This window comes from Diceros bicornis, chromosome 31 (assembly GCF_020826845.1).
Source record: "Diceros bicornis minor isolate mBicDic1 chromosome 31, mDicBic1.mat.cur, whole genome shotgun sequence".
Classification (NCBI taxonomy): Eukaryota; Metazoa; Chordata; class Mammalia; order Perissodactyla; family Rhinocerotidae; genus Diceros; species Diceros bicornis.
The window spans coordinates 14,558,597-14,582,647 of record NC_080770.1 but is presented as its reverse complement, the minus strand read 5'-3'; the positions used below and the strand labels follow the sequence as shown (position 1 = coordinate 14,582,647).

General features: G+C 37.1%; 1 protein-coding gene across 1 annotated transcript in view; it reads left to right on the top strand.

Annotated features, from left to right (window-relative positions):
- The window catches only part of LOC131395040 (glycine N-phenylacetyltransferase-like), a 61,281-nt gene that overhangs the window by 29,007 nt on the left and 8,223 nt on the right, over positions 1-24,051 (top strand). Inside the window, exon 2 of the mRNA XM_058526813.1 lies at positions 19,962-20,057. Coding sequence (XP_058382796.1) covers positions 19,980-20,057 — 78 coding nt within the window. The 5' untranslated portion in view covers positions 19,962-19,979. The remainder of the gene's footprint in view (positions 1-19,961; positions 20,058-24,051) is intronic.

The following is a 24,051-nucleotide window of genomic DNA, read 5'->3' as shown; positions in this document are numbered from 1 at the left end:
AGGAGTGGACATGCTGCCTCCTTACACAGAGTTCTTTTTCTATAATCTCCTTACATTTATTTTACTTGAAATCTTGGCTCTGCCACCTAATGAAACAGGATAGACTTGGATGTGTAGATGTAGCAGTGAGAGAGGAGCAGCAGTTATTCACATCTCCCATACTCTCCCCTTTCCACATAGGAGACAACAGGTAATTCGGACCACTGTTCCAACACTATCACGTCTTCATCAGAGCACCTCAAAATCTCCAGGAAATCCTGGATTCTCACAGGGTCATCACCTGAAATAAGCCTTCCAAATCCAAAGTAACCAAGGAAAGATGGATAAAAAAAGAGTCCTCCATCTCAATCTCAGTGTTTGTTCAAATTGCTGTGGATCGTGAGTGGCTTGCCATGTGCTGCAGATCGCAAGGGCTGACATTCTGTGCAGTTTAATGTTGAAATAAATCTGCAACAAAAGAAGATGACATACATTTTAAAATGTGTATGTTGCTCATGAAATCGCATGGTTTTGTCATAAACGTTAATTTGTAAATATGAAAACAATGAGTATTATCTCAGTGTAGCCAGACCCAGAATTTATGAGCCAAGCTTTAAAAAAGTCTATGCCAGTAGATGGGAGAAATTGAGACCCCTCAGAAATCATACGAGTTGCCCCCTCTTCATTACTAGTTCTTTTTTACAAGCGGACTAGGTGGACCCAATATCCAAAAGCACAAAATCACTGAGATTACGGGAGTTCCAGGAAGAAAATAAAAAAGGACAAATGCCCTGAGTTTATTGTGTTGTATAGCCTTTCTCTCTAATAATCCAAGCCAAGTGAAACAAACAAACAAACAAAATCTGCCTAAAAGAACATTTAAAGCCATAGTTAGAAGTGGCATCTGGTGAGAACAGAAGGAATGGGGGTGTGTGGGTGGGCCAATTAGTGAGATACAAACAGCTTCCTTATCAGTCGGTTGTAATAGTGTGATGTGATTAGTTTGCATTCCTAACATACAGTGCAAAAGGGAGATTTAGAGTAACTAGGAAACATCTAGAATATGGGACACAGTGGACCATGATGGGGTAACCAGAGGACAGGGAAATATTTCTGAGAGAGGGGCAGGAGAAAGGGAGGGGATAGCTTTCCAGAAGATGAGTTAAGAGAAGAGCATTGAAAGGGAACATAAAGAAAATTAAATATTTTGAATTTTCATAAGGTACCAGTCCTGTCTCAGTTCACTGAACACCTTTCTACCTATACACATACTTTAGTGTTAAGACAAGCAGAGATGCAGGGAACAAACAGATGTATGTTTGAGGTGGGAGTGGGGTGATGGGAAGCAGTTATAGTAAGCTGGCAGAATTGGGCTAGACTTTATTTCTAAAAGTTTCCAGATATGCTAAACCTAAATTCTTGGCCCATAAAATAGCCATAAGGGTATGTGGGATGGGGGACAGAGAAGGGTCTTAAGTTAATGCCTAGGATACATTTCTTCTCTTTTTGAGGGTTCTTCTTTAAGCCTGAGTTATCATATTTTAACATGGACAATAATGGAAGCTTCTGTACAAAGTTGTAATGAGGACTAAAAGAGATAATGCACAAAAAGTGCTTCTCACAGCACCTAGAACACAGTGAACGTTCAATCAATGTTCCATGTCATTGTTTATTGTTATTGTCAGGGAGGTTTGGACCAGGTGACAAGAAGGACTGAAGCTTTAAAGTTAATGTGAGAAATCTACTGCTTATTGGATGGTATCCAAACCAACTCAGGGATTCCAAAAAAATCAAGTTGGAAACTCTGCTGAGGTTCCCAGCTCAAATGATGGAGAACAAAACAGGTGAGAATAGAATTTGGGCCCATCTGTTTACTGTAAATAGATTGCTCAATAGCCCAAGGAGTTAAAATTGCACCAAAGGGTAGAGTTGCTTGGGATATGTTGAAGAAAAGGGAGGTCTAGGGATAAATTGGTTTGGATTCTCATGCCTATGAGTGGCTAGTTTGAGATATGAATTGAGGAACTATGGTTGAATTTGGATAGAGTGATGGAGTTCAGATATGAGGAGGAACCTGTGGGCCTATGTGCAGGATATATGACAGAGTGAGCCAGAATCCAAATGTTCTTCCTTCATCTCTATATCACATGGTTCTCACTTGGGAATTTTTCTTTGCAAAGCAAACATGGGCTTCAAAATATTTTCACTAGAGGTCTTGCATGCAGGACTGGTGAACACTAACTGGAAATTTGGTCAGAATGAATGCAGTCTGAGTTAGGTCCAGCCCTGCATCTGGGATTTCCTGGCCTCCTGAGCCAAGAAGGATACCCCATCTCCTGGAATGTGATGGAGCAGTCCTGAGAAGTGAGAATGGCTTTTACCCATCCTGCTGTACACCTCCATTGTTTCTCCAGGCAGGTCACAGGACACACGGTGAAACACTTTGTTGATCAGGCATCCCATTTTATGGACGTGTGACAGAGGAAAATGAACAAACCCTAAGGAACATGAAACACTCAGGTTTCTGAGTTGTACCCTGTGGCTGGCATCAGTGGGAAAGTACCCCTACTCAGGTTGGCTCCATTGGTGACCGCAAATCATCTTGTTGAAGTCAAAGAATATGCATCATACAACTTCTATCATACCTGACCCTTGCTTTTATCTAAGTTAATCAGACCTATAATGTACAGGTCAAAGCTAGAAGCTGTCAAGCTACATCTTTGGATGTTTGGACTGGGACAGACCTCAGAAGCTATACAGTCTAATTCCCTCTAATCCTAAGGTTTTCTTCTGGTTCTTTATGCCTATTCTTACTCCATCCCTGAAAACACCTGTGCAGCCTTCAGATATGAACTTAAGGATGACTTCCAAAGGGAGGTTTTCCATGACCCATCCACCATTAATATCACAACTGGATCACTTTCCCCTGATGTGTACGTTTTCTTAGCACCCTGTATTTCTCCTTCATCTAACTTGTCCCAAAGGCAATTAGATACTTGTACAATTATTTGTTAAATGCTTGCCCCACTCCTCAGCACTGGAAAGTAAATTCCATGAAGGCAAAGAACATATTGAAACTTTAGTCCAAAGACCTAGCCAGAGACTTATCAGTCAATACCTGTTGAATGAATAATGAATGAATGTAAATAATGAATGAATGAATGAATGAATGCAACTTCATAGAGAGTTGTGAAAATTAAGTAAGGATATAAGCCTAACATACACAGTGTCTGGTGTATAATAGAAGTTTATGAAATAATATTAGATCCTTTGGTTTCTCAAACCCCTGAAAGAAAAATATTAACATTTTATGTTCAACTTTTTTATACTTACTGTTGTGACTGACATATTTCCCATGTTGTTAAATTCTTTGATAAACACAATTTAAATGATTTCATGATATCATCACATAGTATAGCAGTTTGGATGTTTTTGGCTTCAAGCAAGAATAAAACACCCCTGATTCAAAATGGCCTTAGTAATAAGGAAATTTACCTCACAAAACTGAAAGTCCAAATGTAGAGCAGGCTTGAGGCTGGTGCCTGTCAGCAACCCAATGACGTCATCAAGGAGCCAGGTTCTTTCTCTTTCTTTGATCACCATTGGTTTCATCCTAAGGTTGATTCTCTTTACAGTTGTGATTTGGCTGCCAGTACAGGGGTTGTTAACATGCAGCAAAAGAGACACAGAGAGAGAAATTCCAACTAGTCTTACACTCCCAGGGGAATGTCATGCTCTGATGGCTTAGACCTCTAACTGTTATGAGTATGCATTCTTAACTTATTGCATTTTATCTTGAATTAATGTTACACCACTTCACATATAAGAACTTAACAAAAATATAATTCCATTTGCTCCCCCTTGTGCTATTGTTAAATAATTTACTTCTAGATATGCTAACTCTGTAGTACACAGTTATTATGTTTGAATTAAAAATAGTCAATTGTTTTGAATGAATTTAAGGAAAGATAGAAAAATAAGTGTTAAATTATTTAATATTTTTATGCTCTCCCTTCCTAACTGCAGTTCCAAAGATATCACTGCATTTCATTTCCTTTTGGTCTACAGTCTTTCCTCCTTGTAGGGCAGGTCTGCCTCGTTTATCTGAAAATGTTTATATTTTGACTCCATTTTGAAAGGATATTTTGTTTGATATGGACTTTTAGGTTGAAAGTTATTTTTCTTTCAGCATTTAAAAAATGTCATTCTGTTATCTTCTAGACCTTATTATATATCTTCTGAAAGTCGGCCATTGCCTGTATTTTTATTTCCCTATGTGTAATACATCTTTTTCTCCGTCTGCTATTAAGATTTTCTCTTTTTTTTTATTGCAGTAACATTGGTTTATAACATTATATAAATTTCAGGTGTACATCATTATATTTTGATTTCTGTATAGATTACATCCTATTCACCACCCAACGACTAATTACAATCCATCACCACACACATGTGGCTGATCATCCCTTTCAACCTCCTCCCTCCCCACTTTCCCTCTCGGAACCACCAATCCAATCTCTGTCTCTATGTGACTGTTTGTTGTTGTTTTTATCTTCTACTTGTGAGTGAGATCATACAGTATTTGACTTTCTCCCTCTGACTTATTTCTCTTAGCATAATACCCTCAAGGTCCATCCATGTTGTAACAAATGGCTGGTTTTCATAATTTCTTATGGGTAAATAGTATTCCATTGTGTATATGTACTACATCTTCTTTATATCCACGTGTCCCTTGACAAGCAACTAGGTTGCTTCCAAGTCTTGGCTATTGTGAATAATTCTGCAATGAACACAGGGGTGCATGCATCTTTATGCATTTGTGTTTTCATGTTCTTTGCATAAATATCCAGCAATGGAATAGCTGGATCAAATGGTAGTTCTATTCTTAATTTTTTGAGGAATCTCCATACTGTTTCCATAGTGGCTGCACCAGTTTGCACTCCCACCAGCAGTATATGAGAGTACCCTTCTCTCCACATCCTCTCCAACACTTGTTGTTTCCTGTCTTGTTAATTATAGCCATTCTGACAGACATGAAGTGGTATGTCATTGTAGTTTTGATTTGCATTTCCCTGATAGTTAATGAGAACATCTTTTCATTTCCCTGTTGGTCATCTATATATCTTCTTTGGAGAAATGCCTGTTGAGATCTTTTGCTCATTTTTTCATTGGGCTGTTAGTTTTTTTTTTGTTGAAATGTATGAGTTTTTTATATATTTTGGATATTAACCCCTTATCAACTTCTCCCAATGGGCAGGTTGTTATTTCATTTTGTTGATGGTTTCTTTTGCTGTGCAGAAGCATTTTAGTTTGATGTAGTTGATGTAGTCCCATTTGTTTATTTTTTCTACTGTTTCCCTTGCCTGGTCAGACATGGTACTTGAAAATATGGTGCCAAAGCTTACGGGCTTACTGCCTATGTTTTCTTCTGGAAGTTTCATGGTTGCAGGTCTTACATTCAAATATTTAATCAATTTTGAGTTAATTTTTGTGTATGGTGTTAGGTAATGATCTGCTTTCATTCTTTTGCACGTGGCTGTCCAGTTCTCCCAATACTATTTATTGAAAAGACTTTCCTTTCTCCTTCTTATGTTCTTGGCTCCCTTGTCATAAATTAGCTGTCAATAAATGTGTGGGTTTATTTCTGGGCTCTCAATTCTGTTACACTGATCTGTGTGCCTGTTTTTCTTCCAGTACCATGCTGTTTTGGGTACTACAGCTTTGTAGTATGTTTTGAAATCAGGAAGTGTGATACCTCCAGCTTTGTTCTTTTTCCTCAGGATTGCTTTGGGTATTCAGGGTCCTTTCTTGTTCCATATAAATTTTAGGATTCTTTGTTGTATTTCTGTGAAAAATGTCTTTGGAACTTGATAGGGATTGCATTAAATCTATAGATTGCTTTAGGAATAATGAACGTTTTAATTATGTGAATGGAGCATGGAATATCTTTCCATTTCTTTGGGCCTTCTTCAGTTTCCTTCAACACTGTTTTATAATTTTCTGTGTACAGGTCTTTCACCTCTTTGGTTAAATTTATTCCCAGGTATTTTATTATTTTTGTTGCAATTGTAAATGGGATTGTATTCTTAATTTCTCATTCTGCTATTCCATTGTTAGTGTATAGAAATGCAACTAATTTTTGTATGTTGATTTTGTATACTGCGAATTTGTGTATTCATTTATTATTTCTAAAAGTTTTTTGGTGGATTCTTTAGAGTTTTCTAAATATAAAATCATGTCATCTGCAAATAGTGAGAGTTTCACTTCTTCCTTTCCAATTTGGATTGCTTTTATTTCTTTTTATTGCCTGATTGCTCTGGCTAGGACTTTCAATACAATGTTAAATGGGAGTGATGAAAGTGGGCATCCTTGTCTGGTTTCTGTTCTTAGAGGGATAGCTTTTAGTTTTTCACCATTGAAAATGATCTTCGCTGTGGGTTTGTCATATATGCCCTTTATTATATTGAAATAGTTTCCTTTTATACACATGTTATTCATAGTTTTTATCATAAATGGATACTGTATCTGGTCAAATGCTTTCTCTGTATCTATTGAGATGATCACATGATTTTTATTCTTTATTTTGTTAATGTGGTGTATCACGTTGATTGATTTGCAGATGTTGAGTTATTCCTACATCCCTGGAATAAATCCCATTTGATCTTGGTGTATGATCTTTTAAATGTATTGTTGTATTCAATTTGCTAGTATTTTGTTGAGAATTTTTGCATCTATATTCATCAGTGATATTGGCCTGTAATTTTCTTTTTTTGTGTTGTCCTTGTCTGGTTTCGGTATCAGGGTAATGTTGGCTTCATAGAATGAGTTAGGAAGCTTCCCCTCCTCTTCAGCTTTTTGGAAGAGTTTGAGAAGGGTAGGCAGTAAGTCTTCTTTGAATGTTTTGTAGAATTCACTGGGGAAGCCATCTGGTCCTGCACTTTTATTTTTAGGGAGGTTTTTGGTTACTATTCCGATCTCCTTACTGGTGATGGGTCTATTGAAATTCTCTGTTTCTTCTTGATTCAGTTTTGGAAGGTTGAATGATTCTAAGAATTTATCCATTTCTCCCAGATTATGTAATTTGTTGGCCTATAGCTTTTTGTAGCTCTCTCTTATAATCTTTTGTATTTCAGAGGTGTCCATTGTAATTTCTCCTCTTTCATTTCTGATTTTATTTATTTGAGCCTTTTCTCTTTTTGTCTTGGTGAGTCTAGCTAAAGGTTTGTCAATTTTATTTATCTTTTCAAAGAACTAGCTCTTGGTTTCATTGATTTTTTCTGCTTTTCCTTTTTAGTGTCCATTTCACTTATTTCTGGTCTGATTTTTATTATTTCCCTCCTTCTACTGGTTTTGGGCTTTATTTGTTTTTCTTTTTCCACACTCCACCAATACCTCAGACACTCCACCCCCTCCTCGCACACACCCTGCCCCAGAGAGAGGTGGACCTACTCACCTGGCTGCAGAGAATGCAATCACCTAGCCTATGCAGGCCCACACATGGCCCAAGGGCTGGCTGTTGGGTGGGGCCAGTCCCTAGGGTAGGCTGCCTGCCCTGGCTGAGCTGGATTAAATCTGTGCTCTAGTGGGTGGGGCCGACCCTGGGCTAGCAGGCCATGAGGAAGAACATCAATGACATCTGCCAGCATTTGTGCCTGCACCAGGTCACAATAATGGCTGTTGCCAATGTCTTAGTCCCTGGAGAGGTCTCACCTCTCACTGAGATGCACCCAAAGCCTATGTGTTGAATCTCTTTTCACCAAAGGGCTGTGCACCTTTCTTTCCGGGGATTTTAGGTTGCTTCCCCAATGGGTGAATTTATGTGTGGGCCCTTTAAGAACTGGTTTTCTTTCCCTTATGTCTGATAGCTTTTCTGTGGATATGGCTGGTTGTTGTTAATAGCCAGAAAGGCCAGATATTATGACACTTGTCTCGGCTGTGCTGGGTCCAAAAGATGTTTATAGCGGCAACACTCCCCTGCTCAGGGCCCCCCCTCCTCCAGGGAAGGCTGCCTACCTTTGGATTGCTCCTGGGTGGCCGTGAGATGCTGTGGCTTGCGAAGGTGGCTTCTTTTCTCTCCAGAAGGGAATTTCTGCCTCTTCCACCTCAGTCTGGACTGTGGTTTTTTGCAGGGGTTCCTCTTACCCAGCTTTCAGTTCTCTCTCAAGGGTAATTGTTCCAAGAGTAGTTGTAGATCTGCTGTGTCTGTGGGAGGAGGTGAGTTCAGTGTCTGCCTACGTCCCCCTCTTGACACCAAGAGGGTGTCACATTTTCTCTTTACATTGGGCTTTAAGTAGTTTAATTATGATGTGTCTGAGTGTGGTTTTCTTTCTGTTTATCTTGCTTGAGGTTCACTAAGCTTATTCTAAAAGGGAAAAATCCTAAACCCTTTTAACTTTCTAAATAAATAATTTCTTTACTTATGGTTAAGAAAAGAACTCTGATTCTATACATCAAATCTGGACAATAACTGTCTCTTGCTCTGCTGCAGGTACTTCTGAAGGGGATGGGAAGAAAGAGGTATTTCTTATACAGATCCACCTACCTGCCAGTTCTTAGGCAGCTGGTTTTACAGCTCAGAGTTGCTGAGTAATGGCAGGACCTTTAGGACCAGAAAACAGTTCAGCCTTCTGGGAAAAGAGCCTCAGAGGGCATGCTGCCAACCTCTCAATATTACAGAGCTGTCTCCCTAAACAGGAGACCTGAAGGGAGGGACTCCATCTCACTTCTGCTGACAGAAGTTGACACAGCTTGGTGCATGGGTTCTCTTAAAAACCTCAGCTCAGCAGTTTTTTGGAGAAAACAGATCAAAGTACACTCTTCAAGATCATTATACCCAGACGGTATATTTCAGCTTCTGCAATAGTCTGCTGCCTCTTGTCTTTTCCTGGGGGTGTCTGCAGAGATTGAATGAGAAGACAGCTTTGCAGGTGAGAACAAAGGAAAATCATTGCTCTGGGACCCCTCATCTCCTCTTGCTTCCCCACTGAAGTGGGATGAATCTAAATGCTACTGTTGGTTGTGCATACACATTTCTCAGCTCATTTGTGTTGAGAATTATGCCAGGGGAAAAGGAAGCTCTTCTATTTGAGAAACTTGCATCAGGCACCTATGGTGTATGGGACAGTATTCTAGCTCTCTGAGGAATTCTTGGCTGGATAAAGCTGGGCTTTTTTTCTGCATTGATATATAAATGTGGAGAGTTTGGGGAGCTTGCCATTGGCAGAAGGGGAACAGAAGACATAACAGCCTCTGGGAAGGAATGTGCTTGTTCTGGTCACATTTCTATAACACAATTTGTAGACATACTGTGCAAACATTATCTTATGTAACCCTCTACGAACATTCTAAGGTAGTCAGATTTTTCTTTGGATGCGTGATGATCAGGGATATTAAGTGCCCCACTTAAAGTGTCAAAGGGACAAAGTAGATTCAAGTAGAAAGACTACAATGCAGATGAGATTAATTGTTAATTTAAAACCATAAAAAGAAATGTAATTTTAAAAAAATCTCAGCTGTACTGTCATTTTCTACCTTTCCCTTGTTCATCTTAAGACTCTCCTGTATAGCAACACATGTATCCTAACTTTCATTTTAATGGATTTTAAAGTAGTAAAATAATGACAGATCATTATTTATGTGAATTATCTTTATAGAGAGACACTGAGATTGTGTCTGGTACTTCCCCATAAGTTAATATTACTTTACAAAAATTTTTCGTAGAGTATTTTGAATTGTTTTCTTTGAATAAATTCCAAGTACTACAAAGGCTACGTCAAAGGTTTCAAAGTGCACTTTAGAAGAATTTGCCCATTATCAGTGCTGGCAAACCACCAAAATGTGCCAGCCCCCTTGGGTCTCCTCGGTTTTTGTCAACTGCATTTATTGAACATCATTTGGGTTTTCAGCGTGTCTATGTGTGTGCACGTGCAGAATGTTGTCCCAAATGTATTTGGCAGTGTACAATTTAAATCCCCAGTAATCTGGCATCAAACTCAGCTTTACTTCTTATTTTCATGTAACATTTTTGTGAGATGCCCATAGCTAAACTGTTGGATTAATCTGCAGAAAAGACATACTTCTACTGTCTTGAGACCTTTCAAGACAGGGCATAGGTCCCTCTATTCTGGTCTGGGGCATTTTTCAAAGAAGGATTTGGTACAAATTCCCACACACAGCACATAGTAGGCCTTCAATGGGTACCTGTTGAATGAATGAATGAGTCTATGCCCTTGATAAGTGGAGTGACTAAATAGATGGTTATGTTAATATAAATACTTCATATAGTCAATCATTAAACAGACACTTATTGAGTCCTTACAGGGTATCAGAGAGTGTGGTAAATATTGAGAATAAAAGAATAAATAATTTGAATCCCTGCCCAGGATTCACAATCTAGAAGGTAAACTGTAATTCACTGTCACAAGTTTTGCAATTGAATATGTACATAATTCTAGGGGAGTGCAGAAAAGACAGTTATTTGTTCTTTTGGATTGAAGGAGCAGAGGGAATTGATAGGGGAAAAAACTGACATTTGAGTAAGACTTTGAAGAATAAAAGCTGAATTTTGAAACCTGTTATGAGATAGAGCATAAATACAATGAAGAAAGACCAGAGGCGTTAAATCAGATGCTGCGTTAAAGAAATATTCCGTGGTCTTGTGTGGAAGAAAAGGACAACAAAGGAAACTAATAAACTGTACTTTGATGGTAAAAACAAAAACTTCAATACAAGACGTACATGAATCCTACTAGTCCCAGATCCTGCCCCCAGCAGTTACAATCAAGGTACAACTCCTGATATTACACCACTCGCAAAAGTTAACTCAAGATGAATGAAAGACTTAAATGTAAGACCTGAAACCATAAACCTCCTATAAGAAAATAGGGAAAAACTCCTTGATATTAGTCTTGGCAATGATTTTTGGATATGACACCAAAGGCACAGGCAATGAAAGCAAAAATCAGCAAGTGGGATTCTATCAAACTAAAAGTCTTCTGCACAGCAAAGGAAACTATCAACAAAATGAAGAGGGAACCTAGGGAATGGGAGAAAATATTTGCAAACGTTATATCTGATAAGGGGTTAATACCCAAAATTTATAAGGAATCCATACAACTCAAGAGCGTATAATCCGAGGACCTGAAAAGACATTTCCAAAGAAGACATACAAATGGCCAACAGGTACATGAAAAGGTGCTCAGCATCACTAATCACCAGGGAAATACAAATCAAAATCACAATGATAACTAACCACAGTGTTAACTAGACTTATTGTGGTGATCATTTCACAGTATATACAAATATCAAATCATTATGTGGAACAACTTAAACTAATATAATGCTGTCTGTCAATTATAGCTCAATTGAAAATAATAAATAAAAAGCTCAAGGAACCAAAAATAAATAAATAAAGATGTAAATGTAATCATAAATAGAGGAAAAATTGTTGAAAGGCTACTGGTGAAGTTAGGCAGATTAATTTTGAAAAATAGTATTTATTTGGATAAAAATTAAAAATTAGTATCCCAAGCTCAATGAAATTGCTTTTAGCAATTCCTCAAGCCTACCTTTCCTGCCAGCAAGCCTGTGTGAGAATGCTCTCTATCATGAGTTTTGTTTAACAAATATAGAAATACTTTAGATATACATCATTGCCTGCAAATATCATTGTCATCAATTCAATATAGATTACAAAAATTAACAAGAAGCAAAGTTATTTGTCATATTAAAAATTTTAAGTCTGGGGCTGGCCCTGTGACATAGTGGTTAAGTTCGCGCGCTCCGCTGCTGGCACCCCGGGTTCGGAACCCCGGGCGCACAACGAGGCACTGCTTGTCAAGCCATGCTGTGGTGGCGTCCCATATAAAGTGGAAGCAGATGGGCGCAGATAGGTGGGCACAGATGTTAGCCCAGGGCCCGTCTTCTTCAGCAAAAAGAGGAGGATTGGCATGGATGTTAGCTCAGGGCTGATCTTCCTCACACCCACACACAAATAAATAAATAAAAGTCTTCATTCTTTAAAAAAAAAAAAATTTAAATCTTCTTATACATTGTGTTTGTTCAAATTGTGTGTATAGGTATTTAGTATGGGGAATTACTGTTTAGCTCCTAGGGTTTTGTTAAATTATGGTTGGCAACCAAAAAGAAAAGTTGCAAAAGTCAGAATGCTTTTCCACATTAATCACCATCTGTACATTTCCAACAAATATTAGTACCTTTTTAAAAAATCTTATCTTATCAGTATTATATGTTTATTCTGATTATATTATCGAATGTATTTTGAATCTAATAAAATTTGGAACTTGCCAAAAAAAATAAAACCACAGTGAGATATAATCCTCACACCTGTTAGAACGGCTATGGTCAAGAAGACAAAAGATAACAAGTGTTGGCTCCAAGAGGGTGTGGAGAAAAGGGAACCTTTCTGCACTTTTGGTGGGACTGTAAATCGGTGCAGCCACTATGGAAAACAGTATGGAGATTCCTCGAAAAATTAAAAAACAGAGCTACCATATGATCCAGCAATTCTCGTTGTGAGTATATCTGAGGGAAATGAAATCACTATGTTGAAGGGATATCTGTACTCCTGTGTTCATTGCAGCATTATTCACAACAGCCAAGTCATAGATGCAAACTAAGTGTCCATAGACAGATGAATGGGGGATAAAGGAGTTGTGGTATATGTATACAATGTAATATTATTCAGTCATGAATAAAAAGGGAATCCTGCAATTTGTAACAAGATAGATGGACCTTAAAGGCATTACCCTAAGTAAAATAAGTCAGACAGACAAAAACAAATACTGTATGATCTCACTTATATGTGGAATCTAAAAAAGCTGAACTCGTAGAAACAGAGAGTAGAATGATGATTGTAAGGGGATTGGGGTTGGAGAAAATGGAGAGATGTTAGTCAAATGGTACAAACTTCCAGTTATAAGATAAATAAGTTCTGGGGACTTAAGATACAGCATGGTCACTGTAATTAACAATGCCAAATTACATACTTGAAAGTTGCTAAGAGAGGAGATCTGAAACGTTCTTACAATAACAAAAAACGTAATTATGTGATGTGATAGAAGTGTTAACTAACCTTTTTGTGGCAATCCTTTTGCAATGTATACATGTATCAAATCATCACATTGTATACCTTAAACTTACACAATGTTACATGTATTATACCTCAATAACACTGGAAAAAATTAAAAAGATACAAGTACTGCTTAGTGGTTCTCAAGACTCTCCTCCCCACAAATCATGAAGGAAACTCAAGGTTAAGAGAAAGGATTGTTTTTGTCCCCATATAACTGACAAAAAAATCCTGGGTAAAAAGGAACACATTTAACAAAATCAAAACATTAGTTATCCAAGAATTCTCCAACAAAGGATCAAAAAAATGTAATGAGATCTTTATTAACTGGAGCATGATTGCCAATAGAAACACACTAACACCAATACCATTTCTGCAAGCACAGATTCTACTTAATCTTCCCAAAGGACCAGTGTTCCCAGAGGTCAAGCTGGAGAAGAGAAGGCTCTGAACACAGTAGCCAGAGAGTTAGGAAGCCAAAGTGAGCAGAGAAGGAGCCAGTTGAAGTCAGATTCCTAGCACTGATGAGCTAAGTTCATGGACACCAAAAACAGTCCAGAGTGAACTTTAAACCAACAGTCAGGAAAGTAGGTAGGTAAATGAGTTGATCAAAGTGTATCAGTCAGGGTCCAAGTAGAGAAGGGGCATTAGACCTTTTGCAATTGTGTGTCTAGTTAAACAGTTTCTGTAAGGCTGTTTCTTCCCATCTGTTGCTGAAGGTTGAAGTTACACAGGGAACGTAGTTGGGAAAGGAAAATGGATTTAAAGGGAGAGAGAATAAGAACAAGCTGAAACCCACAGCACAAGCGGGAGCTCACAGGGACAGAGACTTGGTCACTTCATGCTGACTCTGACCTTGGTAGAATGGATGTCCTGCAGAAGCCAGGTTCCTTCATTAAGGAGCTAAAACACCCTCACCTGGGCCAGGTGACAGAGAAACTGAAGGTGGACCTGGGGGACAGCAAAGGCGACACCTTACAAACCCACTACAGTAGATTCTCAATACATATTTATTGAGTTATTGAATAAGTAAATAAATAGATGAATAGATTGGTACTCAGGTTTCCAGGCTAGTCCCAAAAGTCCACTTAACTTTTTTTTTTTTTTTTTTATAAGATGCATCTGTACTTTATTTTCTTCAAACATGTACAACTACATGATGCTGTATTACAGATTTTTTTTTTGGTTGTTTTTTTTTTTATTTTTTGTTTATTGCAGTAACATTGGTTTATAACATTGTAAAAATTTCAGGTGTACATCATTATACTTCTATTTCTGCATAGATTACATCATGTTCACCACCAAAATACTAATTACAACCCATCACCACACACATGTACCGAATTATCCCTTTCACCCTCCTCCATCCCCCCTTCCCCTCTGGTAACCACCAATCCAATCTCTGTCCCTATGTGTTTGTTTATTGTTGTTATTATCTACTACTTAATGAAGGAAATCATACGGTATTTGACCTTCTCCCTCTGACTTATTTCACTTTGCATTATACCCTCAATGTCCATCCATGTTGTCACAAATGGCTGGATTTCATCGTTTCTTACGGCAGAGTAGTATTCCATTGTGTATATATACCACATCTTCTTTATCCATTCGTCCCTTGATGGGCACTTAGGTTGCTTCCAAGTCTTGGCTATTGTGAATAACGCTGCAATGAACACAGGGGTGCATGTACCTTTACAAATTGGTGTTGTCAAGTTCTTTGAATAAATACACAACAGTGGAATAGCTGGATCATATGGTAGTTCTATCCTTGATTTTTTGAGGAATCTCCATACTGTTTCCCATAGTGGCTGCACCAGTTTGCACTCCCACCACCAGTGTTTGAGAGTTCCCTTCTCTCCACATCCTCTCCAACACGTGTTGTTTCCTGTCTTGTTAATTATAGCCATTCTGACGGGCGTGAGGTGATATCTCATTGTAGTTTTGATTTGCATTTCCCTGATAGTTAGTGATTTTGAACATCTTTTCATGTGTCTGTTGGCCATCTGTATATCTTCTTTGGAGAAATGTCTGTTCAGGTCTTTTGCCCATTTTTTAATTGGGTTGGTAGTTGTTTTGTTGTTGAGATGCATGAGTTCTTTATATATTTTGGAGATTAAGCCCTTATCAGATGTATGGTTTGCAAATATCTTCTCCCAATTGTTAGGTTGTCTTTTCGTTTTGTTGATGGTTTCCTTTGCTGTGCAGAAGCTTTTTAGTTTGATGTAGTCCCATTTGTTTATTTTTTCTATTGTTTCTCTTGCCCGGTCAGACGTGGTGTTTGAAAAGATGTTGCTAAGACCGATGTCGAAGAGCGTACTGCCCATGTTTTCTTCTAGAAGTTTCACAGTTTCAGGTCTTACATTCAAGTCTTTAATCCATTTGGAGTTAATTTTTGTGTATGGTGTAAGGTAAGGGTCTACTTTCATTTTTTTGCATATGGCTGTCCAGTTTTCCCAACACCATTTGTTGAAGAGACTTTCTTTTCCCCATTGTATGTTCTTGGCTCCTTTGTTGAAGATTAGCTGTCCATAGATGTGTGGGTTTATTTCTGGGCTTTCAATTCTATTCCATTGATCTGTGTGTCTGTTTTTGTGCCAGTACCATGTTGTTTTGGTTACTATAGCTTTGTAGTATATTTTGAAATCAGGGAGTGTGATACCTCCAGCTTTGTTCTTTTTTCTCAGGATTCCTTTAGCTATTCGGGGTCTTTTGTTGTTCCATATAAATTTTAGGATTCTTTGTTCTATTTCTGTGAAAAATGTTGTTGGAACTTTGATAGGGATTGCATTGAATCTATAGATGGCTTTAGGAAGTATGGACATCTTAACTATGTTAATTCTTCCAATCCAAGAGCACGGAATATCTTTCCATTTCTTTGTGTCTTCTTCAATTTCTTTCAGAAATGTTTTATAGTTTTCGGTGTACAGATCTTTCACCTCTTTGGTTAAGTTTATTCCTAGATATTTTATTCTTTTTGTTGCAATTGTAAATGGGATGGTATTCTTAATTTCTCTTTCTGCTACTTCGTTGTTAGTGTATAGAAATGCAACTGATTTTTGTATGTTGATTTTGTATCCTGCAACTTTACCATATTCGTTTATTACTTCTAAAAGTTTTCTGGTGGATTCTTTAGGGTTTTCTATATATAAAATCATGTCATCGCAAATAGTGACAGTTTCACTTCTTCCTTTCCAATTTGGATCCCTTATATTTCTTTCTCTTGCCTGATTGCTCTGGCTAGGACTTCCAGTACTATGTTAAATAGGAGTGGTGACAGTGGGCATCCTTGTCTGGTTCCTGTTCTTAGAGGGATAGCTTTCAGTTTTTCACTATTGAGGATGATATTAGCTGTGGGTTTCTCATATATGGTCTTTATTATGTTGAGGTACTTTCCTTCTATCCCCATTTTATTCAGAGTTTTTATCATAAATGGATGCTGTATCTTGTCAAATGCTTTCTCTGCATCTATTGAGATGATCATATGATTTTTATTCTTCATTTTATTAATGTGGTGTATTACGTTGATTGATTTGCGAATGTTAAACCATCCCTGCATCCCTGGAATAAATCCTACTTGATCATGGTGTATAATCTTTTTAACGTATTGTTGTATGCGATTTGCTAGTATTTTGTTGAGGATTTTTGCATCGATGTTCATCAGTGATATTGGCCTGTAATTTTCTTTTTTTGTGTTGTCCTTGTCTGATTTTGGTATCAGGGTAATGTCAGCTTCGTAGAATGAGGTAGGGAGCTTCCCCCCCTTCTCAATTTTTTGGAAGAGTTTGAGAAGGATAGGTATTAAGTCTTCTTTGAGTTTTTGGTAGAATTCACCAGGGAAGCCGTCTGGTCCTGGACTTTTATTTTTGGGGAGGTTTGTGATTACTGTTTCGATCTCCTTACTGGTGATTGGTCTATTCAAATTCTCTACTTCTTCTTGATCCAGTTTTGGAAGGATGTATGATTCTAAGAATTTATCCATTTCTTCCAGATTGTCGAATTGGTTGGCATATAGCTTTTCATAGTATTCTCTTATAATCTTTTGTATTTCTGAGGTGTCTGTTGTAACCTCTCCTCTTTCATTTCTGATTTTACTTATTTGTGCCTTCTCTCTTTTTTTCTTGGTGAGTCTAGCTAAAGGTTTGTCAATTTTGTTGATCTCCCAAAAGTCCATTTAACTTATAATGAAGCTATACCAAAGTATTATTAAATAAAGAACAATTCCAGACTTACGTAAGAAGAAACTTTATTTGAAAGAATTATTGCAAGAAGAGAAAAAGATAATAGAGAGTGGGGACTATTTCAACAGTGAGAACTTTCAGACTATAAGGTTTACAAATATCTGCTAGATCAGGCAGAAAAAGGCTGTTCTTTTACAGAGAGGAGTAAGCAAGGTTCATGGAGTGTCTTTCTGCTTAGGACAATCTTCCTGCCTGCCAACGTTGGCTCAGGCTGAGTGGGTTTAGAGCCCTGTGTGGAGGACAGAACCTTCATTAAACTTTGGTTAAATCCACTAAAACTTGAACACATCAGAACACTTTGTTCTGTGGGGTCGGTGGGGATAAACAGTGAAGTTAATCATTTATGAGGGACCAGGGAGCAGTGCTAGAGAGAGTCCCATGTGAGAAAGTGGGAGGCAAGAGCAGTGGGATCAATACAGCTCCATGAATGTTTTACCTGAGTTCAGCCTGTTCTTGTTGGGGCTATTAAGAAGGGGCTATATGCTGACTCAGCCTAAGGGAAGGAGAGATGCTTAACCGAAGTTTGGTTAACAAGGATTTTGTTCTGCTTTATTAGTGGTGATTCATAATTCCACTAATCATCTGTGAGGCAAAGATTAGGAATTTGGAAGGTCGGTGTTTGGCGTTGTCATAGGTAAACATGGGAAGTATCCGTGAGTCTTATTAAGTCATAAGGGGGAAGGATGGTACCTTGCAGTAAGCTGTTTCAGGAACGCGAAGGGAGTGAAGGGGTTTCCTTAACACTTGCTGTTTTCCAAGATGGCTTGGGTAACGTTCAGTATTGTCAGGCTCTCAGAATATTGCATCTATTGAAACACATTTTGGCCTCAGCTTTTTGGCCTGCCTTGAGAATTAGTTCATCAAATCTTCTTGCTTTACTGATTTGAAGGGTATGTTGAGGATTTTACCTACTATATCAACAATTCCTGAATATGGCTGCATAAGAAATTCTTCTGGGGAAGTGTTGGAGAGAATGTGGAGCAAATGGAACTCTCATACACTGTTTTGGGAATGTAAAAGAGTGCCACCACTTGGGGAAAACAGTTTAGTAGTTTCTTATAAAGTTAAACATATGCTTACTGTATGACCATGCAAATGCACTTTTACACATTTACCCAAGAGGAATAAGAGCATATGTTCAAAGATTTGTCTATGAATGTTCACAGAATCTTTATTCATAACACAAAAAACTAGAAACAACACATATGTACTTCAACTGGTGACTGAATAAACAAACTCTGGTAGATCCATTCAATAGAATATTATTCAGCAATAAAAAGAAATGAACTGTTGATTATGCATCAGTTTGAACTAATCTCAAAGGCATTTTGCTAGTGAAAGAAGATCGTCTCAAATAGTTACAAACTAAATAATTCCTTTTATTAGACATTCTGTCAAAGGAAAAGCCATAGGCCAGAAATCAGATTAATGATTGCTATGGGCTGGGAGTAAGAAAAGGAGATGGATTGCAAAGGGACATGAGTAAACTTTTGGGGCTATTCAAATTGTCTATATCATTATAATGGTGCTAGTAACACTAATATATACATTTTTCAAAACTCATCGAAGTATTCAGTTAAAATTGGTGAATTTTATTGTATGTAAATTATAACAATTAAGTTGAACAACAATAATAAAAATAGTCTTAAGAGCTTTTTTAAAATGTAAATTTCTAGATCTCATACTTCCTTAAGACCTTCTAAATAAAATATAGCAGGGGCAGGATTAAATAATTTAATACATTTTTTCAGATGGTTCTAATACATAGTCAAGTTTGCAAAATATTGTGCTACATCATTCATTTGTCCCTGTAGAAAAAGATTTTTTCCTTTTTTGAGGGGGAGGGGCTCTAGAATCAAGAAAAGATATGCTTTATGTAAGTTATAATGATGGCAATAATTAAAATGGCTTATACATATTGAGTACTCCTCTATGCCAGGCACTCTGCTAAAGACTTAAAATTCATGATCTCTTCTACCACTTGACAGATTATGTGGATTACCCCATTTAATCCTCACAACAATTTCTTGCACAGAAGAAAAGTCACCCAATGGATTTTTTTGGATGACCATGTGGGTTAACTTTTGCTTCTGCAAATGATAATAATAATCATAATCATTAACTGAGTGCTTACTATGTGCCAGACACTGCTCCAAACATCTTATATGTATTGATTTATTTAAGTGTCACAACTACTCTAAGGGACAGTCACTGTAGTCATTGCCATTTATAGATGAGAAACCAAGGCACAGAGGAGTTAAGTAACTTGCTTAATGTCATACAGCTTCTAAATGGCAGTCAGGCTTATCATGGATGGAAATTTAATCTCAAAGGACGCTCATGCATGCTTAGGTAATATATATATGTTAATATCACTGCATCCTTAATTATTGGAATTCTGGGTGGTATGAAAACTAAGAAATATTTTTTAAAGCTTAAAAAATAATAAAAATAATTTCAGAAAGAGGCACTTGTGCTTTCTGCCAGTCTTGTTCTTCCTTGGAGTTAGTGAGAAGTTTAGTAAATGGGGCTCCAATGAAACAGCAGGCATGAAGGCCAAGCCATTAGCCAGAACTGCCTATCATGTCTGTCCTGTGTCTTTGTATGTCTTGCAGCACTTCTCATTCCTTGATGTTTCTTGATCCTCTCCTTAGGTTAATATACCTGCCAAGATGTTTCACTTACAAGGCCCACAAATGCTGCAGATGCTAGAGAAATCCTTGCGGAAGAGCCTCCCTGAGTCCTTAAAGGTGAGGGTGGAACATTCTTAGGGAAAAAAAGACAAGCAACTGCGTATGACAGGGGTGGGAAAGAGAACGAGCATTCACCGATCACCCATTCTGTGCCAGGCACTCATCTTGCATCTCATTTAGTTCACATCACCTTGCTGCAAGGCAGATATATTTTGTCCATAGAACCACAAAGGAAATGGAGGCTCAGTTATATGACTTGTCCAAGATCACACCAATAGTGAGTGGTGAGACTATGATTTGAATCCACTATGATCTTCACTGTGTGATGACGCAAAAACATTCCCTTGTGCCCTTGCAAGAATCATGTTATGTAACACTGGAAGTTTTTTGCGGAATTTCAAAGTTCACTGAAACTAACATGTTAATGTTTAATTTATTCTTCCTAAACAATCAATCACCTGATGAAAATTTAACTGTTACGATTCTTCCTTGAAATTAACAATAGGTCAACTCGTATTTTGTCAAACCCCAAAGGATTATGTTTAATTTGGGGTGAGACAGAAATTATGTTTAAGAAATGGATCAATAATCTTATACCATAGATTTTTTTTGCAATGATATAAGTTTCAAAGGGACTAAAATATTATTAGAAGTAAAAAGCACTATTGCATTATAATAAAGGCATCAATTCACCAAGAAGACATAAGAAATGCTGAAATGTATACACCTAACAACAGAGGCTCAAAGTACATGAGATAAAAACTGATAGAACTGAAAAAAGTAGATAAACCCACTGGTATAAAGACTTCAACAGTCCTCTCTCAGTAATTTATAGAATAGGCAGAAATCTTATAATATAGAAGAGCTGAACAATACTAAGAACCAACTTGACTAATTGACATTTATATAATACTTCTCTCAACAACAGCAGAATATATATTTTTCAAGTGCACATGGAACATTTACCAAGATATACCCTATTTTTAAGAATTTTATGAGAACTGAAATCACACCAAATACATCCTTGAACAATATGGATTAAACTTAAATTAAAAAATTGAAATATCTCTGGAAAATACCAAACTTTAGAAATCATGCAACACACTTCTAAATAAATGATGCTTCAAAAATACAAGGAAAATGAGAAAATATTTTAGTTGACTGAAAATAAAAGTACAACATATCAAAAGTTTTGAGATGCAACTAAAGCAGTGATGAGTGGCAAATATATACCATGAAGTGTTGATACAAAAAAAGAATAATGGTCTCAAACTAATGCTTTAAGTTTCCACCTTAAAAACTAGAAAAAGAATGGTAAATTAACCCCAAAACAAACAGAACTAAGGAAATTATAAAAGATAGGAGCAGAAACCAATGGATTCGAGGGGAGAAAAACAATTAAGAAAATCAATGAATCTAAAAACTAGTGACCAACAGGCACATGAAAAGATGTTCAACATCAACTATCAGGGAAATGCAAATCAAACAACAATGAGGTATCACCTCATGCCTGTCAGAATGGCTGTAATTAGCAACACAGGAAACAACAAGTGTTGGAGACGATGTGAAGAGAACAGAACTCTCATACAGTGCTGGTAGGAGTGCAATCTGGTACAGCCACTATGGAAAACAGTATGGAGATTCCTCAAAAAATTTAAGAATAGACCTACCATATGATCCAACTATTCCACTGCTGGGTATTTATCCAAAGAACATGAAAACGTGAATGCATAAGAATACATGCACCCCTGTGTTCATTACAGCATTACTCACAATAGCCAAGACTTGGAAGCAACCTAATTGCCCATCAAGGGACGAATGGATAAAGAAGATGTGGTATATATACACAATGGAATACTACTGAACCATAAAAAATGATGAAATCCAGTCATTTGTGACAACATGGATGGACATTGAGGGTATTATGCTAAGTGAAATAAGTCAGAGGGAGAAGGTCAAATACTGTATGATCTCACTCATAAGTAGAAGATAAAAACAACAACAAATAAACACATAGAGACAGAGATTGGATTTGTGGTTCCCAGAGGGGAAGTGGGGAGGGAGGAGGGTGAAAGGGATGATTAAGCACATGTGTGCGGTGATGGATTATAATTCATCTTTGGGTGGTGAACATGATGTAATCCATGCAGAAATAGAAGTATAATGATGTACACCTGAAATTTATACAATGTTATAAACCATGTTACCACAATAAAAAAAAGGCGTTAAAAATTAAAAATAAAAATAAATAAAATCTGGTTCTTTGAAAAGATCAATAATGTTGATAAACTTCTAACCAAACTGACCAAGAAATAAGAGAGAACACACAAATTACCAATATCAGAATGAAATAGAGGACATTACTACAAACCCAATAGACATAAGGATAAAAAGGTCATACTATTATCAACTCTGTACTCATAAATTTCAAAATTTATGTTCTGTTGAAAGCACAAATTACCAAAAGTCACTAAAGAAGAAATATACATCCTAAAGTGTCCTATATCTATCGGAGAAAGTGATTTTGTAACTTAAAACTTTCCAACAAAGAAAACTCCATGCCCAGACGGCTTCAGTGGCAATTTCTACTACGAATGTAAAGAAGAAATAATACCAATCTACAAAAACTCCTGCAAAATAGAGTCCAGAATTGCCCTGATACCAAACCCAGAAATGGATATTATAAGAAAAGGAGACTACAGAACAATGTGCCCCATGAACATGGATGCAAAAACCCTCAACAAAATACTATCATGTCCAATTCATCAGTATACCAAAAGGACAATACATCATAATGAAGGGGAATTTATCTTGAGAATGCAAGGCAGGTTCAACATTCAAAAATCAATCCGTGTAATTCACCATATCAACAGACTAAAGAAGAAAAGCCATATGATCTTCTCTTAATAGATGCAGAAAAAATATTCCATAAAATGTAATATTTCTGATAAAAATAACACTCTCAGCAAGCTAGGAATAGAAGGGGATATCTTCAACCTGATAAAAAGTGTACAGGAAAAATCTACACTTAACATCATACTAAATATTGAAAGACTGCATATTCACCCTAAGATAGGTAACAAGGCAAGGATATTCATTCTCACCACTCCCATTCAGTGTGGCACTGGATATCCTAGCCATTACAATAAGGCAAGAAAAAGAAATAAAAGGAATACATATTGGAAAGAGAGAAATAAAATAGTGTCTATTCACATATGGCATGATTGTCTAGTGTAAAAAATCCTAAGGAGTCTACAGGAAAAAAAAGGTCCTAGATAAAATAACTAAGTTTAGCAGTCATAGGATTCAAGGTTGTTATACAAAATAGAAAAATCGATTGTATTTCTCTATACCAGCAATGAACAATTAGAATTCAAAATTAAAATCAATACCATTTGCAATAGCACCAAAAAGAAAAAAAACCCCAGACAACAACAACAAAAAGACCCTCAGGTATAAATCCTGTTAGTTTACAAAGCTTGCCTTTAAAATAAGTGCCATTTCTTTTGTTGAATCACACATCTGGGCTTCTTAGGGAAGCAAGAGTATGATATATGATTTAATGTAGTTATTACACTGATCAAGCTGATGGAATCAACCTGGAAGGAATGACATAATATTCCACTTATTCTTCCTTTTCCTGGTGCTCTGCCACCTTGTACAGGGATCAATTGTAGCTAAGCCACAGGCACTTAGTGTAACTCCGAGTCACTAATCCTGCTGACTGAGGTAGGGTGGGGCACCAGTCGAGGAAGACAGGGTCTGGAGTCAGACTGCTTTGACCCCACAAATTCAATGTTTTCTGAGTAACATTGCCAAAGTTAAACATCTTTGAGTTGCAGTGTTCTTGCATGTAAAATGAGTAAAACCAAAAAGTAAATATTTTGGTAGACATTCCTCAACCTTTAACAGGGTTATCATTACCTCACAGTGTTGTTGGGAGGATTAACTACAATGATAATAATAAAATTAATAGCCAACACTTCTTGAACACTTACTAAATATCAGTAACTACACCATGTCATTTACATGAACTCAAAAGTCTAACTGG